General features: G+C 46.5%; 1 protein-coding gene across 1 annotated transcript in view; it reads left to right on the top strand.

Moving 5' to 3' along the window:
* Positions 1-23579, top strand: part of CELSR3 (cadherin EGF LAG seven-pass G-type receptor 3) — an 86337-nt gene that overhangs the window by 42797 nt on the left and 19961 nt on the right. The window contains exons 4-20 of the mRNA XM_083602814.1: positions 711-826; positions 3611-3699; positions 4359-4516; positions 6924-7087; positions 7817-7942; positions 8774-8943; positions 9203-9388; positions 9629-9739; positions 10278-10446; positions 10830-10971; positions 11394-11514; positions 12966-13149; positions 14126-14227; positions 15520-15534; positions 19400-19494; positions 21141-21350; positions 23180-23363. Of these exons, the coding sequence (XP_083458940.1) occupies positions 711-826; positions 3611-3699; positions 4359-4516; positions 6924-7087; positions 7817-7942; positions 8774-8943; positions 9203-9388; positions 9629-9739; positions 10278-10446; positions 10830-10971; positions 11394-11514; positions 12966-13149; positions 14126-14227; positions 15520-15534; positions 19400-19494; positions 21141-21350; positions 23180-23363 (2342 nt within the window). The remainder of the gene's footprint in view (positions 1-710; positions 827-3610; positions 3700-4358; positions 4517-6923; positions 7088-7816; positions 7943-8773; positions 8944-9202; positions 9389-9628; positions 9740-10277; positions 10447-10829; positions 10972-11393; positions 11515-12965; positions 13150-14125; positions 14228-15519; positions 15535-19399; positions 19495-21140; positions 21351-23179; positions 23364-23579) is intronic.

The following is a 23579-nucleotide window of genomic DNA, read 5'->3' as shown; positions in this document are numbered from 1 at the left end:
TCCACAGACAGTTTTTCCGGGTCATGTGGCCAGCATGACTAAGCCGTTTCTGGTGAAACCAGAGCAGCACACGGAAACACTGTTTACCTTCCCACCAGAGTAGTACCTATTTATCTACTTGCACTTTGACATGCTTTTGAACTGCTAGGTTGGCAGGAGCAGGGACTGAGCAACGGGAGCTCACCCCGTCGCAGGGATCCAAACCGCCGACCTTCCGATCAGCAAGCCCTAGGCTCAGTGTTTTAGACCACAGCGCCACCCGCGTTCTGCATTATTAGAATTGCCAACCCCTTTTTTTCTCCTTGCAGAATGGCTCTTATCTTATCTTATCATCTTATCATCATCTTAATCTATTTTAACCACCCTTCACCATAAGGTCCCAAGGGGGTTGCAGCAATTAAAAAACACAATACAGTAGAAATTCAACAAGTGCAGCTTTACCAGATATGGGATGCAATGTTAGCTCTCACTTGTTGAATGTTGGCCTGCCATTTAAGGCAGAAAAAGAAAGACACCAACCCTCCTTTTTCTTGATGGTTGAATCTTAATCTTAATTATTCTGCAGTTGCAACATTCTCTTCAGCCAATTGTACCCGATGAAGTATTACCCCAGGGAATGTCATAATTCATCTCAGGCCCAGGCTAGCTAATTAAGAACTTTCAGAAATGCTTATTCTTTCTCTGCTTTATCACTGTATTGCTTTGTTTAGATTTGCCACCTTAGAGCGCAGTGGCCTCCTAATCTACAACGGACGTCTAAATGAGAAGCATGACTTCTTGGCTGTAGAGATTGTGGATGGGCAGGTCCAGCTGAAGTACTCCACAGGTAGGTGATGTAGATGGGTCCGCAGTACTACTTTCTTACAACGGGGGGGGGGCTCCTTTGTAGAGCTCAGCAGGGAGGAGGAAGAGGGCGAAACCAGAATGAGTTTGCTCTGCCTGACATTGGGTCTGACGCCACCTACTGTTGGCCTCCCTGCCTTCTGCCCTACCAGCTCCAAGGGGCACCAGGCTCCATTCTCTTAGCAAAAGAGGAGTGATGGCCGATGTCTGTGGTTTTTTGGGACCCCTGGTACTGCAAAACATGTTCATGGTAGAATAGGATGGGATGGCATTAGGTCTGGCGCCACCTACTGTTGGCCTCCCTGCCTTCTGCCCTACCAGCTCCAAGGGGCACCAGGCTCCATTCTCTTAGCAACAGAAGAGTGATGGCTGATGTCTGTGGTTTTTTGGGACCCCTGATACTGCAAAACATGTTCATGATAGAATAGGATGGGATGGAAGGAGATGTATTGGAGAGAAAGCAGAATCAGCAATGCAGGACTGCAGAAAGGAGGTGCAAGTGAAACTGTTGTGGGGAGCCACTGGAACTCAAGTGGGTTCCAGAGTTCAAAAGGACTAACACATGATGGGTTGGGGGAGAGGACTGAACACAAACAGTGTACCTGGCCCAGAAAATCATATTAGCAGCCCTGCAGAGGAGCATAGGGCTTCAGGATAGCATTCAGGTTTGAACTCCTGGTTTGCGCCTTGTCTCTTTAGGGTCTGTACCTGAATGTGTGATTCTTTGTGAATCTGTGTGGTGAGACATTGAAGGCAGGGGTAGAACGGGATAAGCTGGTGGGCTGGGTTTCTGTGTTGCACTGTGTTTGCAATCAATGGTGGTGCATTTGTAACCACTGGGACTGAAGAGGAATGCTGGGTGATGCTTTGCACAGGGCAAAAGGGCTGAGTGCAAAAGCTACCCCAAGGATGTTCACTTGGCACCTTCACAACATACCTTTAGGTGTTAGGCAAAGACATTCTCAGGCCTTTAGCTAATCCATGGCCTTTTAAACTGAGGACATGTATAGTTTTTGTTCATTATTATGGTATGTATTGTTGTAAACTGCCCTTTGAACTTCGGATGAAGGGCAGTATAGAAATTTAATAAATTATTATTATAATTAAAGAGTGTTAATGGGAAACCACAAGGTACTATTTATATGTAGGTATAGGGTGTGAGCAGGCATGAAGCTGGAAAAAAAAGCATCAAATGGTGTAGATTGCAAGGGAACATATTTGTATGCGCAGCAATGTTTGTGTTCGCGTGCCTGTATAATATGTATTTGTACGTCGTCGTATCATGTTGGGTCTGAAGGTTACAAACAGTCAAATTAGATTGTGTCTCAGAGGACTAGTTAAGCATGCTTTTCGTGTTGGGATGAATGATGGAGCTGTGTCAGTGGGAAGCCATGTTCTGTTTTAAGCTGTGGTTTAAAAGGCATCCTGTTATATGACACAACAAGACCACCCACCCAAAACCATGTCGGTTATACATCAGGTTCCATCTGAAGATATATAGCCTTTCATGGGCTGCTCAACTTCAAAGGCAATGTTCAGATGTCAAGTGCCTTAAATATAGTTACTGAAAGGGCTGTTATTTCCGGGACTCTTAATGTCTTTGAGTCGATGGTCGGGGTGCAATGGCTGACCACAGCCACAAATAGGAACCCAAGAGCATCAGCTTGTTTGCTTGCTTAGTTGCAGGGGGGGAAATCAGATCAACACTGTGATACTGGACTCCTCAGCTTTGCTTAGGAGTGCATGCATGTTTATGTGCACGAAGGATTTATATTATTTACATTCCGCCTTTCAATCCTAATATCCCATAACCAATTAAATTAAACAATCAACCTATTTAATAAATGATCAAAAATACAAAGAATGAAGGAGGGAACCACACATTTTTTAGGGGGTTGATTCTCTCTGTTGTCTTTTTAAAAAGTCATACTAAAAGCTGCCAATCACCTCCTGTTCCTCAAATTTAATCCTCTTCAAAAAGACACTACCAAGTTGTTACATATCCTAGACAGGATTTGGCTGTAAAGGTTCTTTTTTCACAAGCTGTTCAACATGGGGAGCTGATGTTTGGAAGGGCCAGGCAAAGATTAGCTCCAAGGCAGCTGCCTTTCCTATGTTCCCTTGCCAATATACTTGGAACCATTCGACTGAATCACTTTGAAGGGTGCATGCCTTCTTCCTAACATTGTAGTGCCTTATTCATTTCTTAGAAAGTGTATCTAGAAATACTAAATTAATGCTACTGCATGTTTCAAAGCAACTTCTCTCCCTCTCTGTCTTTGTGCATATGCACAGCACATGTGTTATCATGCTGTCTTCCACAAGTTGTGCTTTTACATACATGCCTACATGTGATGAACTGTCAGTGATTATATGGGCCAAAGTGAGACTCTCTTATCTTGATATGTTTAGAAGAGTGATACTGCTACCACACATTAGCAGTATTCCTTTAGGGTTTGTCAAAGGGAAAAATGTGCCCTTTTCCTTCAAAAGTAACAGCTGTAGGAGGCTCCCAAGCAGGATCAGGATTGCAGGACATGGCAATGACAACTGGGGTGCGATTTAACCCTTCTTGGTGGGTCTGCAGCACAGTGGAGAAGAATTAGCATGCCACCCTGTGCTGTGGTCCTGCTCCTGTTTGGTTCCCTATGACTGCCATTTTTAAAGAAGGAAAAGGGACACATTTTTTAAAATCACACATTTTACATATTGTCTAGTTTGACCTGTAGTCTTCCTGGCTGACATTTCATGATGTCTCTCCTTGCAGGAGAGTCTAGCACCATTGTTGCTCCCTATGTGCCCGGAGGTGTGAGTGATGGGCAATGGCATACAGTGCAGCTTCACTATTACAACAAGGTAGGTGCTGGCATCTTTGGCTTTCTGCCATTGCGATTATTTTGTTATCCTGGTTCTGTCTTCCTCTGCGGTTCTTTTCCACGTGCCATGGATTTTAAGGGGAAATATGATACAGATTCATTCTATCAGATTTTTCTCTCTGGCCTGATTTTGTTTCTTGTACATATATTTTTTTACCTGGCTAACTGCTGCCCCACCCAGCAAACCACTTCTTCGCACATTTAAAAAAATGTGAATTGCATTAGCAGGGGTGTAGTGCTGATAATTAATGGGATCAGACCAGGAATGGAGAGGTGGTTGAACTCTTTCCTTCTGGAGAGGGAAATTAGCCTAGTTGCAGTCTTGAGGAAAAAACCCCTCTGTTCTGAAAATGGTCTTTGCTTTGCAGCAAATTTTCCCTCTAATGCTAACCGTTGCTTCAAAGGAAGGATTTTCTGCAGACATGCATCGGGAGGGTTACATTAAATAAGAATCTGATGTTCTTTGTCCCTTCCTAGTTTTTTTTCTGCAGGGATTCTGCTCCCCACCCACCCGCATCTTGCATTCCGACTTGTCTTTTTTTTCTGAATGTTTCATTGGGACATTAATGAATTGAGAATAAGGCAATGTGGCTTTTTTGTTTGGGTGATGCCTGCTTAGTCCTTGCTTTATCATTCCAGCCCAAGATCAGCTCCCTGGGCTCTGTGCAGGGGCCTTCCAAAGAAAAAGTGGCCATTCTGATGGTGGACAAATGCGATGCATCTGTGGCACTGCAGTTCGGCAACGAGATTGGGAACTACTCCTGTGCAGCAGAGGGGGTGCAGTCCAGTTCCAAAAAGTGAGTGTTTCCCACTTGCAGCTAGACCAGAAATGTGCTGCCCACTCTTCCAAGAGCTAAGTAGAAACACCTTTCCTTACCCCCCGCCCAAATGCAGTCAAAGCTCCCTCTCCAGTTCATGCTCAAGTGGAAGTTGGGAAGGAGAAGCTTGGAGCGTGGTCACGTGATTTATAATAAGCCACAGTGTGAGCGGGAGTCTCACAGTTACCATACAGACTGCTCTGTGCTATTGTGTCTCTCTGGGTTTTTGCCTGCCTCCCCATCCCACAGCTACAGAAGCAGCTGCAGTTTTTATTACTCAGCTCTGTATCCTGTATAGGAGGAATGGCTAATCTGTGACCCTCCATATGTAGTTGGACTCCAACTCCCTTCAACCCTGACCAGCCAGCACAACACCACACCAGCCAGCATGGTGTAGTGGCTAGAGTGTCAGACTAGGGCCTGGGAGACCAGGGTTCAAATCCCTACTCTGCTATGAAGCTCACTGGGTGACCTCGGGCCAGCCACTGCCTCTCAGCCTAATCCACCTCATAGGTCTGTTGTGGGGATTAATTGAGGAGGGGAAGAACCATGTATGTCATCTTGAGCTCCTTGGAAGAAACAGTGGGATAGAAATCAATAAATAATAAATAGTCAATGGTCAGGGATGCTGGGAGTTGTAGTGCAGGAACATCTGGAGGGCACAACTTTGGCTACCCCAATACACACACATACACACATGCTGTCTAACGCCAAAATAGACTTTACAAAACTAAGTTGCACAAACCACAGAAATACAAATATCCATAATTAAAATGCACAATAAAGCAGTACCTTTAGAACAGTGTAGCGATTGCAAGCAGGAGCCTCGGGCAATCCTCTGGACACCCTACTTGTCAGGTCCACTGCACTTGCCTGTGTGTGATGGCTCAGACTGGCTAGAAAGCATTGCGTATGTACAAAGCAATCCAGAGCTTCGATCCAGGCAAGGGAAATATTAGCTTTTCGTTTTGCAAATTTTGTTTTGCTTGTGGCTGTTTCTGTGTAACTAAGTCATGCATCAGAAGTCACCTAAAGAAAGAGGGCTGAGAGAGGAAAGTGGAGAGTTGAGGATAGCAGGGCAAAAATGGAATGGGGGTTAAGGAAAGGGTGGGAAGAGGGGAAGTGGAGATTGCAAACACACTGAAAGGCAGAGAAAGTTAGAAGCAAATAGGAATGAATGGCAAGGAAAGAAGATAGTCTTTATACTGGACTAGGTCGACACACACACTACATGCAAGCCTCTGCTCAAAAGAAGAGCTGGATATAATGAAAAATAGAAGCAAGGGAATGGGACATGAGAAAAGTTTGAACATGACTTCTGAAATAACAAGAGGCCTCTTAATATTGGAGTGTCAGTTTTGGAAAGAACGCTGTCGAAGACTTTATACAAGTCAAGCTTCATTTTCAAGATTTTCCTTAGTTGGGATTAGTGGATTGTGTTACCAACTGATGTTTGTTTGTGAGTGTCAGAATCGGTCATGGGTCTCAAATAATCGTGCGACAGCCTTATTTGCATTGGTTCTTGGATGCTAACACTTGCTTTTCAGTGAACCGAATGAAATGGTGGGCTTGTAAAGGTTTTTTATCAATGACTTTCATTAAGAAAACCCCAAATTACCCACTACACAGGCCTTTCTCATAGTGTTCTTCAGAATGTCTAAGACCATTTAACACAAATTGATCTACCCTTTAAAAACCTTGTAACACACAAAATCAGGGGTGGTTAATTCAGTGAAAGTCTAGAGGTCTTCCTGTCATTTCAGTTCACGTATACAAAGCGGGGATGAAAATTAAAATTGTGAGTGGTAACTATTCTGTAGTAAGGACAACTGTGATGGCTTCATTTTATTTATATATTTATTTTCCACCGCTTGATACCAAACTAGGCTTCTGAGTAGTTTATATAGCATGTTTTGAATGTTTCAAGCACTAATTATATATCATCTCAGTAATGCTTACGGCAACCTTGCAAGGTAGGTTGATATTACATACCGTTTGTCAAAGTTATAATGGCAAGACCCTAGAGGACTCTATATGCTAAATATCTAACAGCATCAATGAGAGTGTGGGCTGGTGGGATGAATTTCATTTTTTCTTTCTTCCTTGTGGTGATATGTGGAAGATCTGGTGTCCCACCACAGTCCTGGCTGCCAATGGCTTGTCCTAAATCCTGCATGCTTGGCTCAGGGAGGGTGGGACTACCTGAACAGTATGGCTGCCTTTTATGTCAAAACGCCTGTGCACGGGGCTTCTGCATTTCCCTGATCTGTAGATTAAGCAAAACGCTTGTCCCCTTTCCCATTATACTCCCATTTCTAGCTTAAAGGTAACCTTTCGGAAAGCTGACCCGCAGCAAATACCACTTACGGGCCTTTTCTTCCTCCAGATCGCTGGACCTCACTGGGCCTTTGCTCCTTGGAGGGGTCCCCAATCTGCCTGAGAACTTTCCAGTGGAGCACAGGGAGTTTGTGGGGTGCATGAGAGATCTGTACATTGACAGTAAACGCATTGACCTGGCTTCCTACATTGCAAACAATGGGACCGCAACAGGTAATGTCAGCTGCTTAACCATGGATGGCTCTGCCAAGCCATGGCTCATTCCTCAACCATATCATCCTTGCCTTCCATTGCAGTGTTGCAAAGAGCTTGGCTATAGCTGGCTTGATGGTTCAGGGAACCAGGCCGTTGTTTTAATTATACCAAAGGCTGCACCAGTACCAGCTGGCCCTCTCTTTTGTAGCTCTGGCAAGACTCCTGGAAGAAGAGAGGTTCAGCCCTGTATGTTTATTGGCCCTTTGTTTTATCTAATGAACGTGCATGACCATTTGGCTGACGCTACGATTGTAATACTAATAAGGGCACCTCTGCTTTCTCATTGCCCGGGCAGGACGTGGGCCAGACCCAAACCACTGACCTAATGGGAAAGGCTCTGTATCCTCAGGTCACCATCCCAAATCAGTCTTTCCCACTGTGGATTTCTTGGGGACTTCATACTTGTTGTGCCTAACCAAAAAGGCATTTCCAGAGGGAAAGGTGAGACTTGGAGAGGACCATTCTTGGTGTCTGCTGCAGCTTCCAGACATTGTGAAGAAAGGCAGTGCTTGAAGGACTGAATGAGGAAATTGATGGCATCGGGAGATGTTCCTGCCTATTGTTAATGTTCAACATTGAGGGCCTGTTATCATAGTTTAGGGAAGTTGGGAGTTGAAGCCAAAGAAGAAGCTATTCCAAGTAACATCCTTTGTCCTCACTTGTGCTGTCCATCTGCAATGTCCCCAGGTTGCCATGCCAAGCACTCCTTCTGTGATTCCAACCCCTGCAAGAACAGTGGCACCTGCACTGTGGGCTGGTCTTCCTTCTCCTGCGAATGCCCAGTAGGCTTTGGAGGCAAGGAGTGCAGGCATGGTGAGTGTAACTTGGTGAAATATTCAGGAGGCACGTGGAAGGGGTGGCCGGGACTGTCATGGGAGTGCCAGCCAGGAGGTATGGTCAAAACGAAACGCAACACTTCAGCCTTGGAAAGGTTCTGTTGGAAGGGGATGTGGGTTCCCAAGGAACGTCAGGCAAAACTGATAGTACGTTTAGTATTCAGTGTCAAAACATACTGCCTTATAGAGCACATATGTATATCTAAATTGTGACTTTTCCCTTTAAACTGCTTGTGAGTGGTAGTCAGGAAAGAATCAGGCATCAGTTTTGAGGATGTTGAAGAGAAAAGCACAATTTCACAGAGGAACATAGGCTTGACTGAGTCAGGCCATTGGCCCATCTTGCTCAGTATTATCTCACTGACTGGCAGCAACCGTTCAGGATTTCAGACCAAGGTCTCTCCCAGCCCAACTTGGAGATGCATGGGATTGTACCTACATGCAAAGCACGTGCTCTAACACTTAGCTAAAAATAAAATAAACCAGCCCTCAAATGTTTTTTTTTTTTTTTTTAGTCTGTAGAATCATCAAAATTTGTGGTTCTCAAGTGTTTGGCCCAGACCTGCTAGACCTGTCAGACCTGTCATCTGGTCATGTTGCTTGCCTTTCTTCTGCACAGTGTGTCCACTCCTCAGCATTTTAAGTGAGATTAAACCTCCAGCTCCTCTCCCCAGGCCGAATCTAGGGGCATTTCCTTGGCACAAAATGGCACAAAACTCATTGGAGTGAAGGAAGCAAGGGGGGCTTTGGGGCATCTCCCGTCACAAGCTTCATCACACTGTTCTGATGCTCCTCTTTTCTTTTCCAGCCATGCATCACCCTCACCATTTCCGTGGCAACAGCATTCTTTTCTGGGACTTCAAGAATGAAGTGAAGATCTCCACCCCCTGGTATATGGGCCTGGCATTCCGGACACGCAAACTGAACGGAGTGCTGCTTCAGGCCCATGCTGGCCAGTACACCACCATACTCTGCCAGGTACCGTTCCCAGTACCCACAAGCCTATCATCTGCTTCCACTCTGTGCTGTAAGCATTGTGACAGGTATTCATTCCACTCAAAGCTGTAAAACCAAAGCTCATCTAGCTCAGGGGCTGACTGTGACCTTCCAGCCTCCAGGCCTCTCTGGCCTTTGGAAATCTCCCTTGGATCCATCTCTTACCAGCCTCGCTCTGAGCTTTCTTGGGTCTTGCTCCCTGGGTAGAATTTGCTCCATTCTAACGTTGCCCTTTCTTTAGCTGGACTCCGGCCTGCTCTCCTTCATGGTGAACAGGGGCTCTGGACGCACCACCAAGCTCCTCCTCGATCAGATGCACTTGAATGATGGGACGTGGCACGACCTCCAGCTACAGCTACAGGACGTCCGGAGTGGTCGAGAGACACGTTACATCATCACCCTCAACCTGGACTTTGGCTTTTACCAGGTGAGCCCTGAAGGTGGGGGCACATTATCTCCAAATGATCCACATTTTGTGAGTCTTCTTCCACCCTTGTAAGCATTTTTAACAGAACTTTGTTGCCTGTTTCCTTCTCTCTCTCCCTCTCTCTCTCTATATGACCAATACTAATGGTCTCTTCCAGCCTTGTAACTGAGAGCTTCTTTTTAGAACATGTAGAGAACATGTAAAGTATGAAATTGCTATTGGTTGGGTTTCTTTTCTCAGGACACTGTAGTTGTTGGAAATGAGCTACATGGCCTGAAAGTGAAGCATCTCCATGTTGGGGGAATCCTGGAGTCTGGTAAAGTGCATCACGGTTTGGAGGGTTGCATCCAGGTAAGTCCCAGCAATTTTCCAAATGTCAAACCTTCTCCGTTTTGATTCTGTGACAGGCAGTTTTCACAAATGGGAGATTTAAGAAAACAAAGAAACGCAAAGGTCACATCCGTACCGTACGTTAAAGCATCACTATACCACTTTTAACAGTCACGGAGAATCTTGGGGACCTTCATTGGTTAAGGGTGCTGGAAATTGAGTATTTGGGAGTTCAGCATCCTTAACAAACTACAGCTCCCAGGGTTCTTTGGGGGAAGCCATGACTGTTAAAGTGGTATAAGAGTGCTTTAAATCTATAGTACAGATGTGACGCAAGCCACAGATTTTTTCCCTTGCAGGGACTGCCACTCTTTGTGGGCAGAAGTGGTGGGACGGCTTTCTATAGGACACCTGAATAGTTGGTAATAAGGGAAGAGAAAACATCAGGAAAGCTTGGCAATTTTATAAAAGAGTCGCTACTACTTGAGAGGCTGGCCAAATGGTCCATTGGCTTTCCTAAAGAGATCCTGTATAATGCCCCCTTTCACTTGGCTTTCAGGGAGTACGCCTGGGTGACACAGCCACAGGGATGGCATTACCCAAGCCCAGCAGTGCTCTGAACGTGGAAGCAGGATGTACTGTGCCCAACCCTTGTGACTCCAACCCTTGCCCTGCCAACAGTCTGTGCCAGGACAAGTGGCAAAGCTACACTTGCATCTGCCAGCCAGGTAGGAGATGCACAACCCTAACCCCAACCCCAACCCCAACCCCAACCCTAACCCAGCCAAGTAGGAGATGCACAAGCAACACAGATCCTTCACTTGCCCATGATTTTCACAAGCTGCCCAGTCATTTTGTGTGTGTGGAGGTGGGGGTGTCCTCAGTTCAGTGATCAAATAAGCCAAATTTTTCAGCCAAAGGTGTGTAAATCAAGCAGATTTGCACAATCCCTATACCTCAATCATAGCCTTTGGCTTCTTCTGTTGCAGGATTTTCTTTTTGGATGGGTGGGTGTAAGAGAGAATTGATAAGGGCTTGGCACTGCGATCCACTCCACCTTAATAAACTCGCTGGGTTCAGTTAGAACATTACTTCTAACCTGTCCTTCCAGGTTACTATGGTGCCAACTGCGTTGACGCCTGTCATCTGAACCCCTGCAAGAACAAGTCAGTGTGTCGGCGGAAGCCTGGGGCTCCCCATGGCTATGTCTGCGAATGTGGAGAGAATCACTTTGGGCAATATTGTGAGCACAGGTGAGATCCAGGACTGCTCCCGTACTTCTCAACATCCTATGGGCCTAGGTAAAGCTCTTTTCCCTATTCATTTGGTTTCCTCCACTCCAGTCTTTAACAGATAGGCCACTGAGGAGAAAAACCAGAGAATTTCGTTCTTTGTCCATCCATTTGTTCCTCCCATTAGAGTTGATTAGCAGCTTACTTTGGACATGGCTAATTAGCAGTGAGGTGATCTGAGCATATCAGTGTGAGATGGGGCAGGCCGCACAATTCGTGACCCACCAAGGCAGGTGGCTGGCAGCCCCTACCCACATTTACGCAATATGGGGAAGAGAGGAAAACCAAGAAGGTGATCAAGCTCCTAGAAGACTGATAAAGATGGCTGTTGTGCTGTGATGGATGTATAACATCAGGGATCCATCTGACTTTCCCCCCTGCAGGATGGATCAGCAGTGTCCCAAGGGCTGGTGGGGGAATCCAACATGTGGGCCCTGCAACTGCGATGCGGCCAAAGGATTTGACCCAGACTGTAATAAGACCAATGGGCAATGTCGCTGTAAGGTAAGAAAACGGAGCTTTCTTTCTCTCTGTGAAATGTTTTGGGGCTCTGCTCCCCTTAGGATCTGAGGAAGCGTTTGACTCACTTTGCCCACCACCCGCAATATAGCCTTTCAACCCTCTCCAATGTCATAATGCTTGCACCAAGCTTTGGGAATGTAAACCTCACCTTGATATTCATTCTCATGCATTTCCAGTTTTTGTTCTTAGGTCTCTTGACCCAGTGCAGCATAGCGGTTAGAGTCTTGGACTCGGACCTGAGATGACCAGGGTTCAAATCGCTGCTCAGCCATGATCTTAGCCTGGTCAATCTCACTCAGTCTAGCCTAGCTCGCAGGATTGTTGTGAAGATAAATGGGTAGTGGGAGGAATCACAAGAACCATGTATACCAACCTTGAGCCTCTTGGAGGAAAGGTGGGAAATAAATCAATAAAAATTGTGTGATTGCTGGGATAGTAGAGTATGAGACTCTTCATCTCGGGGTCCTGGGTTTGAGCCACACATTGGACAAAAGTTTCGTGCATTGCAGGAGGTTGGACTGGACGACCCTTGAGGTCCCTTCCATTTCTATGTTTCTATGCGCCACCTGGCAAGAGTCCTCCATTTCCTTCTCTCAATACCTGTGCCTGCCTGCCTTCTTGCCTGTTATCAGCACGTCACTCCTTGACCCAAACCCAACGCTACAGGCTTAGGAATAGTGCTTGAACCAGGATAGAGACTGTTTAAGGAACCGAGAAGCTGCTGTTCACTCTGGCGCTTCCTAGGCATGGTGGATTGGGAAGACCCTGCATCATCAGATGGCCAAAAGCACTTTGGGAGCACTGGAATGGAGGAAGCAGGGCTGGCACACTGCTGCCAATCCCACCCCCCTACTAACACCCACACCCACTTGTGCAGCCAAGTTTGGCTTTCACTCAAAAGCAGCTGCCAGGGGCAGGGCAGGGCCCAGCAGCAGAGCTGGATCAGGTCAGCAAAGGAACCTTCTGAGCCCCTGGGACCCTGAACCAGTGTCCCCAAGCTGACTGGCTGCCGGTACCAGGCCTGGGAGGCAGGAACAGCTTATGTGTTTCTGCAACTTGGGTCTCCAGCTATTGTTGGACTACAACTCCCATCACCCCTGATCACTAGCCAGCAGGACTATTGGGATGATGGGAGTTGTAGTCCAACAACAGCTGGGGACCCAAGTTGGAGAAACACTGTATTGAATCTCCCTATTCTGACTGACCGGCTGGACTGGGCTGGGCCGGGCTCTGCTTTCTGCTGCCCTAACAGTGCTCCTCTCTTTGTCCCACCAGGCCCTGCTCCCTTTCTCCTGCTTGTTTCATTGGGCTCCCTTATGTCGGCCCTCCCTTCTTGCCCACAGTTTGCCCTTTGCTCCCTCTGCCGCCCCGCTCCTCCTCCTGCGACCCGGCTCTCTAACCGCCTCCCCTGCCCCTCTCCCTTCTCCCCGCAGGAGTTCCACTACCGCCCCAAAGGGAGCGACACTTGCCTCCCCTGTGACTGCTACCCCATCGGCTCCTCCTCCCGTTCCTGCGACCAGGAAGTGGGCCAGTGCCACTGCAGGCCTGGCGTGATTGGCCGGCAGTGCAACAGCTGTGACAGCCCTTTTGCCGAGGTGACACCCAGTGGGTGCCAGGGTGAGTAGGCGTCCACATTTCTAAACAGTTCTGAGGGAGCCGCCCATCTCCCCTGTCAAACTGGCTTCTCCTCAGGTCGTATAAATCTTTCGCCTTTTGCTCTGCCCGTTTTTGCTTCTGGCCCTTCAGGAAGTCCAAATAAATGGGGGGGGTGTCAGCCAATTTGAGGGGAATAGTCATTTTCCCCAATTTTTGGAAGGGGGGATATGTCTCTCCTCTCATTCGCCAATGGCTTTGTTGTAAGTTGATGGGAGAGTAAACTCAGGGTGCTTTAGAGGGGTTCATCATGAGAGCAGCTTCAGCACTGAAACTTCATGGAAGATGGCAGCTTAAGCTGAAAGACAAGCAATTCACAGTACAGGCAACATAGAAAAAATCTGAACTGGATCAGTACATTTCTTGTTTCAGGACTAAATGCAAATCATCTCGTTCCCAATGAGCCAACCTTCCCACCTTTATTCATTCCATATTTTAACATAATTAGTTAGCATGACCATATTTGAGACATTTATCCGTCATAGAGGCTTCCTGGCCGCTCTCAAGTACTATATGAAATTCTTTCTGCAGAACACAACTCTGCACAGATTCTGTATCACACAACTCGGGTCTATGCTGCAAAGGATTTGGAAGTTGCCCCTCTGGGTCCCTTCAGCAGTTCACAGCCTAATATTTCTTTAATGAGTTGTATCATCCCCCGCAGTAATTTTAGATTTTTCTCACAAGGCCACTGTATGCGCATAAAATCTGCTGCCTCTGTAGTTTTGTGGTCTAGGTTCCTTTTTTGTGCTTTGTAAGCTATTAAATACCATTGAAAATTGAAATTTCATTTTAGACAATGTTTTATTTTATTCAATGTTACACTGATCAGTTTTGAGAGTTCTTCGAAGGCCTCCCTGTCTTCAGTCAAGGAATTGTGTGGAATAAAACCCCTCCCTTAGATTCCCTGTGACTTATGTTTCTGTGTTTGGCTTCACAGTGCTCTACGATGCATGTCCTAAATCTTTGAGATCAGGGGTTTGGTGGCCTCAAACCAAGTTCGGCTTGACAGCTGTGGTGCCTTGTCCCAAAGGTTCACTGGGTAAGTGTTTCCACTTGCAGGGTGATGACTTTATGGACAGATTGGATCTGTCCTGTTTGGTTTCAGCAGACCCAAATCACTGCTAGTCCCCCTTCTTCTAAGACATATCCTTTCTGTCTTCTTTTTTCCAACACTGTCCTAGCTGATTTCTGGGAGCCATTGTCATCCATAAGATTTTGAAGAAATTGGGCCTTCTGAAGTAGGCTCAAAGATGTTTGTTGTCCAGGCAATAGACTATTTCTGACAGTAAATAGAAATGTGTTGGTGATGCTGCCAGGGTTCAGGATTTTTGAGTTGGAAGAGACCTCCAGCCCAATCACCCACCCCCGGCTCAGTGCAGAAATCTCCAAAGCATCCCTGTCAGAGAGCATCCCAACAAGCTGATTTGTAAATATATTGATGGCGCTTTTAACAGGTGGTGGTTGTTTTGCATTATCTTAGCCTTCTTATTGCTGTGCTTTCCTTTGTACTTTTGTTGCTGTTCTAGTGTTTTTTACTGCCTTTGAATTCTTGATCGCCACTGGGTGGAAAGGTGAGAGATGTAGGGTGGAATTCAGAGAGGTGCTAAGGAGATCACTTAGTCAGTGCAAGCATTTCTGCTTGCCCTACAGAACAATCTCTCCTCTTCCCCCCCCCCCCACACACATGTGCTGCTTTGAGGGGGCCAAATTGGGGGTGCATGGGTGGCACAGGGGATAAGAAAGGGAGGAAGCCCCATTGCACTAGCACAACTATTTATCTGATCAACAAATAAATACTTCCAGCAAATGAGAGCCAATCATCTCCTGGGGCAACCTGTCCACTAGGAAGCTCTTACCACTAGGAGGTTTCTCCTCAAGTTTATGCTACCCTTCCATTCTCACCTCTTAGTTCTAGCACTGCCTTGTACTACTGCCATCCTTAGTGGGGGTTGCAGGGCATTGGGTGGTCCCATTCATTTCCACATATAGATGCTCTGATCAAGGCACAGCATTTGGCAGAATGATTTGGGGAAGTGTTGTCTTTTAGGCTCAAGGAGATGGGTTGCCTTGGAAAGGTTACAGATTGGGGGGGGAGTGTCGCACCATTGTTTTGTTTAAGCCATTTGTTTAAGCCATGCAAATATACTCTTTGGATAAGTTTTGTGGTACCCTAAAAGCAAAGAAACGATACACACACAGGAGTGGGAACCTTTTGCACAGTTGCCTTTCAGCAGAGACTCTGTCCTGGGAAACTCACAGTGCATTAGCATTGCTTTAGAACTTTTAATGTTGTCCCTTTTCTCTACGTTTCTTTCTCTTCCACCTGTGCAGGTTTGCGGGGTGCAGGTAAGGCCTATTGCTGTCTCTTTTCCTCCCCTCACCTGCTTTATAAGGGCTGCTTTGTGTGGCTTCTCCATTCCCTGCTTCCTGCTTGAGACACCGCTGGACCCCACACTTTCCCCATCAGCTGCAAGGGCTGCTGGCACTATCGTTCTTGCCTTGCTTGGCCCTGATTTCCTTGTAATCCTGCCTGAACCTTCAGCTACTTTGCCTTTCACCAGACACTAACCTGCAGAAAATGGCCTGCAATTCCCCCTTTTTATTTCCTCCCACTCCCTCTGCGCTTGCATAACCTGCTTCCGCTTCTGCTTACTGCCTTGATGTTCTCTTAGGAATTATGAGCAATTCCTCAACCATCCCTACCAAGCAATGAGCCCTGAAACTGAGAGGTGGAATGCCAGCACAGCCAATGGTGTAGACTGTGCCTGCTTTCCACCTCTCAGTTTCAGGACATAATAATAATGGTGATGGTGGTGATGGTGATGGTGATGGTGATGATGATGATGGAGCACGTGTTGGCAAAAGCTAGTACGAACATAAGAAATCGGCTTGGTTGTTGCCTGCTGTGTTGGCTTTCTTGCTTTCTGCTAATTATTGTCTTGGCCATGCCACATGTTTTACCAAGTGTGCTCTCAGCAAGGAGATGCAGCCAGTCCTGGCTCACTGGATGAAGATACATAAATACACATGTTTGCAGACCCTCAGTTGCTGCATTCACCCTTCACATTTTTAGGTATATGCCAGTGGAGGCTGGTCCATTGGGCAGATGGGACACTACCCCACCAAACTTTGCCTGCCCTTAGCCAGCCCCCACGTACTTGCCTCCTTACTTACAACTAGTTTAGGGGGTGGCACTGGCTGTCAGCATGCTCCTCCTTAGTCTCAGTTTTGCTCTTGTAGAATTCAGCAAGGTAGGGACAAAATCAGAGCAGGCTCCATCTTTCATTGGCTGTGGTTCCATGTAGTGTTGCCTCCTTGCTTTCCACCCTATCCATCCCAATGGGCACCAGCCTCCATCTGTGTCTGCTTAAATGTCTTAGGTGCACACCTCAAAAAGCAGCCCAGAGTGCCACTTTCTAATAAAGAGGAAAAGGAAAGAAGGGCATTGAATTGTACAATAAGAGGGTTTGGCTGCATGCAGACTTATCTTCACGTGCAACATTTTCTTCTGTGGAATAAGCTCAGTTTCTACCCCACTTTATAAGACCACATGTACAATCTTTGGATTCTAGTTCTTGTGCTTCAGGCAGGCCAACTTTCTTGCTATTGTTGTTTAACCTCAAGAGCCTTGCATGATTAACTGCTCAAACCTTTTCCTTGATGCTTCCCCTCAGTTTTTTACAGGTAGTTTTTTTACACTGCTCTGTGAAGGGGCTGGGGACTGACACAAGGGCCAGACATTCATCGCTGTAATTCTGGCTGCTGCTGAAACTCAGGACAGGTTCCCCCAGATCTTGATTCAGGGAAGATGGTTATATATGTTCAAAAACTGGGTGACTTGGGGAGCAGTCCAGTCTCGGCCGTACAGCTTGTCGTAATAGCTGGCCCTACAGGCAACAGAAGAGGGCCAGACAATCCGCCCGTCGCACCAATGGACCAGCTGAGCAACATAGATCTGCAGGGCTCATGATATCCTAGCCCTTGGAAAGGACTTTCCCAGACTTTCTCCCTGACAGCGTTTAACAAAAAGTGTGGAGGATTGAGCCTAGAATCTTGAGCTAGCAGAATGGGTAGCCTTCCACTGTGGAAGCTTTAGCAACTACCTGGGGCATCTCAGTTGACTGGACTGTGGACACTCTATTCAACACAGGAGATCTCAGCTCAGATATACTTGCTAAGGAGCAGCATTCGTTTGCCTCCAGCATTGATTTATGTAATCCTGGCCCTGCCATAACTTCATTTCCCCTCCCCATTTGTAAAGCAGCAAAGATGACAGATTCACCTGCCATGCTTTTGAACTATTAGAGATCACAGCTGTTGTTACTTTGCTGATGTCTTTCCCATTCAGGTCATTGCTGAACACACTTCTAGTGCCACCGGTGAGGATGGCAGATGGCGCAGGTCATGCTGATAATGGTGTCAGTGCTGTTTGTGATATGGAATATAGCATTAAGGGTGTCTTAATGCTCCCACTAGATATCTATATCACTTCTGTATAGATATTGGTAGTGTGGGCCTTCTGGCTTTCTGTGATGCTGGTGACATTCAAGTGTTCTAGAAAGCTGCATGGCTGTGATTGGTGCCACAAATGCTGGGACCTTGCGCTCCAGTGCAGTGTTCTGTGGCTTAAACACAATTTGGGACTGTCACGTTTCTTTGACTTAAAACATGCAAGTCTTTAGCCCTTTGGGTTGCAGAAAAATTGAAAACATGCAGGTGGCATGTCGGGGCTAAGCCAGGCATTATGTGCAAACATGTGTACTTTGCCCCAAACATACCTCTCCTCCCCACTGAAAAATGGCTTGTGATGTGGAGGAGGTGATGTGGAGTGGAGAAACAGTGGATGAAAGATGGCGTTTTTCTGCTCCAAATTGTACATGTCCTCTGATCTGGCTATCACTCAGAATCTAAGAGGAACATAGAAAACTGCTTTGCTCTGAGTCTAGGCTTTGGCCTATCTAGCTCAGTGTTGTCTGCACTGACAGGCAGCAGCTCTCCGGGATTTCAGACAGGGGAATCTCTCAGCTCTACCTGGCAATGCTGGGAATTGAACTTGAAATCCTCTGCATGCAAAGCAGATGTCCTACCACTGAGCTGTTGCCTTTTCCCAAAAGAGGTTTAGCGAGGGATCCCCACCCCCACTTGTCCTGGGTGTGGATCTTTCATGCTTCACTCAGATCCTCAGCTCTTCCTTCCTTCTCCCTATGTTTGTACATGCCTCCTACCCTCTGGAGTCCTCCTCAACTTTCCTTATCAAATGTGTCACTGTCAAAGAAGCATCAGTTCTGCAAACATAATTGATAAGGGAATAACATCTTGCCCCAATCCAGAGAAATCTAGTCATGCTAAAGTCCCATACAACCAGTTGGTCAAACTTGCTGGATGTCTGTATGAGAACTAACCCAGTTTTCATTTTTTTAAAAAATAAAATAAAAAATTGCAATCTCGGTTTGGAGAGCAGTTGTCCCTCCCAGTAGCACTTGACAAATCATTATCATGATTCAAAACTTCCTCCCCTCATTTGATCGGCTCTGCGGGCGTACAGTGAGAGATGGTTCATTCTCAGGAGTGCACAAGGCAAAAAATAGAAAAGACCGCATTCAGCCATTGGCTGATAATGAGCTATATTAGCTTGCCCAATGAAATTTTAATTCTACATCAGTTCTGATTTGCTGTAGCTGTGCATTGATCCTTCTTTGTGGAGTCGTCTCAAGTGACTCTTATGGTAGTCCAGAAAGTCTTACAAATCAGAAATTGTTTTTGAGCTTGATAAGGGTTTGCACAACATAATATTTACCCCTCTCCTTCAAAAGCTTTTATCTGTCCGTTCCTGGGGTAACTGAAATATCATGTGATGTGCTAGATACATGGCAGAGAATCTGTGACTGGTGAGTTCTCTCAGGCCTAGCCTGAAAACAATTAACCCCAGCATTTGGGGGGACTCTCACAAAATTCAAATGTGAAATCAGGGTGGTGACCTTAGCAAAGGGCTTGTAGATGCTAATGTAGGGTCTGTGCAGCCTCCTCTGAATCTGTTCCCTCACTGATGCTGGTGTTCTGTGTTGGTGGTATTGCCAATGCTTTGTTCAGTGAGCCTGACCTGGCATGATGCTGTTGCCCTGACATTCTCTTAGTGGGAGGCAGCAGCAACAGCAGGGAATGTCCTCCTCTGTCACTCATTTCTTAACTTAGCCATTCTTCCTTCTCTAAGGTGCAGCAGTTCGGCACTGTGATGAGGAAAGAGGCTGGTTGGAACCCGATCTCTTCAACTGCACATCACCTGCCTTCAAGGAGCTCTCAGCATTGGTAACCCTCTCTGTCTGTCTGTCTCCTGTCTGGGTGGGCTTTGCTTGGCTCACAGTTGTCGTATTTCTGAGCTGCATAAGCAACACAGTATCTGTGCAAAGCCTACGCTGACTACCCTAGTATGTCTGCGCAGCATATTATGTGTGTTATGGGCTGCATACATACAGCCTGCTTCAGAATGAATGTTGTCAGCAGTGCATGGCTTCTCTCCCGAGTGTTAGGTCTACGTTTATGCTAAAACAGTGGTTTTCAAACTTTCCTGGCCTGTTTTGTCCAATGACTCTGAACTCGTTCCTGCAAAAAGCCTGCACCGAATCTGTTGGTTTGATTCTGCTGACCCACAGCAAAGGTGAGAGTGCAAGCAGAGGCTTGTACAGCAATAACTTCTGAAGCATAAAGGATGCTGAGGTCTGACTAAATTGAGTAGCCCATCGAGGGCATTCAAAGTGCAAAACTTACCCTTAGGGCTGAAACTGACTAGGCCATAAACTGTGTGCCATCCAGTCAGATTGATCAATCACCACTCAGTTGAGTTGCCTGGAATTAGAAGAGACAGCTAATTGAACGTTAGGAAAGCAGAATGAGCAGCTTCTGCCCACCCCATCTCTCTGCAGTGGGGCTCCTCCCTCCATTGTTATACCATTAGCCAAATACTTAGATAGATGCTTCTACCACCCTATCAATAAGAGGGAATCTGCTCCCCTAACTCTAGAGAAACAAATGCCTTTACGCATCCTGCTTACATGACATCATATACACCAGGCATGGTAAAGAAACTTAGCATAGGTAGTTCTACCTAAGATCCATATGGCTCTTTCATAGAGAAAAGCAGAGTGAGGGTGGGGATAAAGTACAGAAATTTGAGGATAAATTTTGGCAAGTGTTAAGGGCTATATTTTATTAAGAGATAGGGACGCGGGTGGCGCTGTGGTCTAAACCACTGAGCCTATTGGGCTTGCCGACTGGAAGGTTGTTGGTTCTAATCCCCGCGATGGAGTGAGCTCCCATTGCTCTTTCCCAGCTCCTGCCAACCTAGCAGTTCAAAAGCACACCAGTGCAAGTAGATAAATAGGTACCACTGTGGTTAGAAGGTAAATGGTGTTTCCATGCGCTCTGGTTTCTGTCACAGTGTTCCATTACGCCAGAAGCAGTTTAGTCATGCTGGCCACTTGACCCAGAAAGCTGTCAGTGGACAAACGCCGGCTCCCTTGGCCTGAAAGTGAGATGAGCACCGCAACCCCATAGTCGCCTTTGACTGGGCTTAACCATCCAGGGATCCTTTACCTTTACCTTTTTTATTGCTTTACCATAAAATCCTCTCTCTCTCTCTTTCTGCTTCCTTTCCCCCCAGAGGATTTAATATCAGAACCATCTGTTAACTAGATGTTTCTCTTCTCTCATTCCCTTGTTGACACAGTAAATGCTAGAATTTGGTCATGAACACAGTGGCAGTTTCACCTCTAGCTAGTTCTGTTTCACGGTTTCCAGTGGTCCCTAATCCCCACCACTTCATCAGCAACATCATAAGAAGCCCCTTTCCTCTCTGTGTGATTTGCACCTCTTTAAAAACAGGACCTATGTTTCAGTTCCTAGAGGCACTGCACGGTCCCCCACATACCCACCTCCCTGGTTTTCTGTGTTGGTAGCTGGAAGGTCTGGAAAGGAACGAGACGGAACTGAACACCATAGAAGCCAAGAAGCTGGCCCACCAACTGCGGGCAGTGACAGATCAGATGGAGCGCTACTTCGGCAATGACGTTCACATCACCTATCGCCTTTTGTCCCACTTGATGGCGTTTGAGAGCAGGCAGCATGGCTTTGGCCTGACAGCCACCCAGGATGCCCACTTCAATGAGGTGAGAGGAGTTTTTCTGGTTACTGAGCATGCTGGGAATATGGATGGAGGGGGATTTAGGCCGCAAAGAAGCTGCTCGCCCATCCTATTGACAGGTAGAATCCTCAAGGAAGTGGGTGGCAGGGGGAGTCGCAGGGCTTAGATGCTTTTCTCTATGAAGCTGATCACAGAAGATGCTGCCAAAGAAACACAACACATAACAGGACATTTCCTACCTGCTGCGCTCATGCTACAGAGCTTGCTTATTTATTTACTTACTATATCTCTAGATTGGGCAGCTTACAATAAAAATGATTTAAGATATTTAAAACATCTTGAGCAAAGATGGCTTAGCTGTAGGTAAGGATGGGGGGAGCAATTTGATTCAGTTTGCATTTCAAGGGGAATATACCTAATCAGTTCTTTTCAAATCAATACGCAAACTGAAATTCGTTCTAGTGTGAATTTTGCAGTGCAGAAACTCCAGCCAAGTGAGGTGTACAGAACTGCATATACTAGGATGGAGTTACACTGGACTTCCCCATTCTGCTTCATTGGTTATACTACAGTGCTTCCTCAATGTTATTGCATTATGTTATTGCCTTTGATACCCTTGACCACTGTGCCCTCCTGCGTCATCTTCTGGGGTAGGTATCTGAGTACTACAGTGGTTCCTCTTCCACCAGCATGTTCAAGTCCAGGGGGTAACTCTGGGGAATGCCCTTTGTACCCGCAGCACAGAGGTTCCAGAGGGCACCATTTTGTCCCCAATGTTATTTAGCATCTATATGAAGCCATTGGGGGTGGTCATTAGGAGTTTTGGAGCAAAGTGCCAAGTTTCCACAAGTGCTCTTTTTCTTTCTTTTCACTGTGTGCACCTTATCTGCAAGCATTTTCTCACGGCAGCAATGTTTCTTTCAAACAACCATTTCAACGGGATAACTTGTGAATCTAGAGGCCCTTTATTTCTTCTCACCTGTTTTGTTTTATCCAAACCCCCCTTTCCCTTGCGCTGTTTTATTTATCCTCACGACTGGCACATGAGAAAATAATCTCCTTATTTTCTTCGCAACCTTTCCCACATTTCCCATTGCCCTTTCTACACATACTTTTAATTGGTTCCTGTGTGGTATACCCATCTGCTCACGGGCTTATAGGAAAAGACTCTGATCAGAAGCATTTGCTCTTCAAATATCCAGCCACCCCTCCTCTGCCCCCTCTTTACCCGGGTCTTCCCTCCACCCCAAATCCACCTTATACAACACTTGCATAATTCTGAAATAAAGCCTCTTGCACCTACTGTCCAAAAGCCTCAAAACAAGTAGCCTCTAATAGATTCTTGAGGCAGGTGTCTAGACAAGAAAGTGCCTGATTTGAAAAGGCAATTTATTACCTTTCTTCTGTGATTAGCCTCCCACCTAAAAGATCCATGTACCCATCCAGTTTAAGATTGAGATGTCAGGGATTAAACCTGAGACCATCTGCATTAAAAATATGTGCTCAGCCACGAGATACAGCCTTTCCCCATCTGGTCAGCGCCTGGATGGGAGATTGCTTGGGAACCAATGTATGCTCCCCTGGGCTCCATCGTGGAAGAAAGGTGGGCTACAAATGAAATAAATGATTTAAAAGCCAAATAATTCTGGAAACTGCAGCCTTCTAAAAGACAGTGGGGTTGTGTCCCACACGAGTCCTATTCAGAGCAGATCTGCTGAAATTAATAGACATGACTTGCTTTGGATCATTAATTTCTTTGTGTCTATTCTAAGTAGCACTGAGTGGGATGCAGCCCATTGTGCGAGGAGTATTTCTACATCCTCTGATGTTCCACCTCTGATCTTTGCCCTGTAGAACCTGCTGCGGGCCGGCAGCTCGGTGCTGGCCTTAGATAACCAAGAGCACTGGGAAGCATTGTTGCAGAACGACCACAGCAGCGCAGGACTGATGGAACAGCTGAGAGAGTACACAGGCACACTCGCCAGCAACATGAAACTCACCTACCTCAACCCTGTTGGCGTGGTGACCCCCAATATTGGTAAGTAGAAGCACTGCGTGGGGAGGGGAGGTGTTGCTGGAAGACCGCAAGCAGCTCACTGACCACCCTGAAGATCTGTATGATCTGTGCCACCATCTGTGAACTCCTGACTTGCAGGCAGCCATGGGCTTGCTGAGGATGTATTGGGTTTCTGGGGTAGAAGCTGGAGTAGCACAGGCTCAATCGTGGGGGCAAGGCAGCACGGGGGGAGAGGAC

The sequence above is a fragment of the Podarcis filfolensis genome, assembly GCF_964270895.1.
Source record: "Podarcis filfolensis genome assembly, chromosome: 2".
NCBI lineage: Eukaryota > Metazoa > Chordata > Lepidosauria > Squamata > Lacertidae > Podarcis > Podarcis filfolensis.
This window is presented reverse-complemented; position numbering and strand designations above follow the sequence as displayed.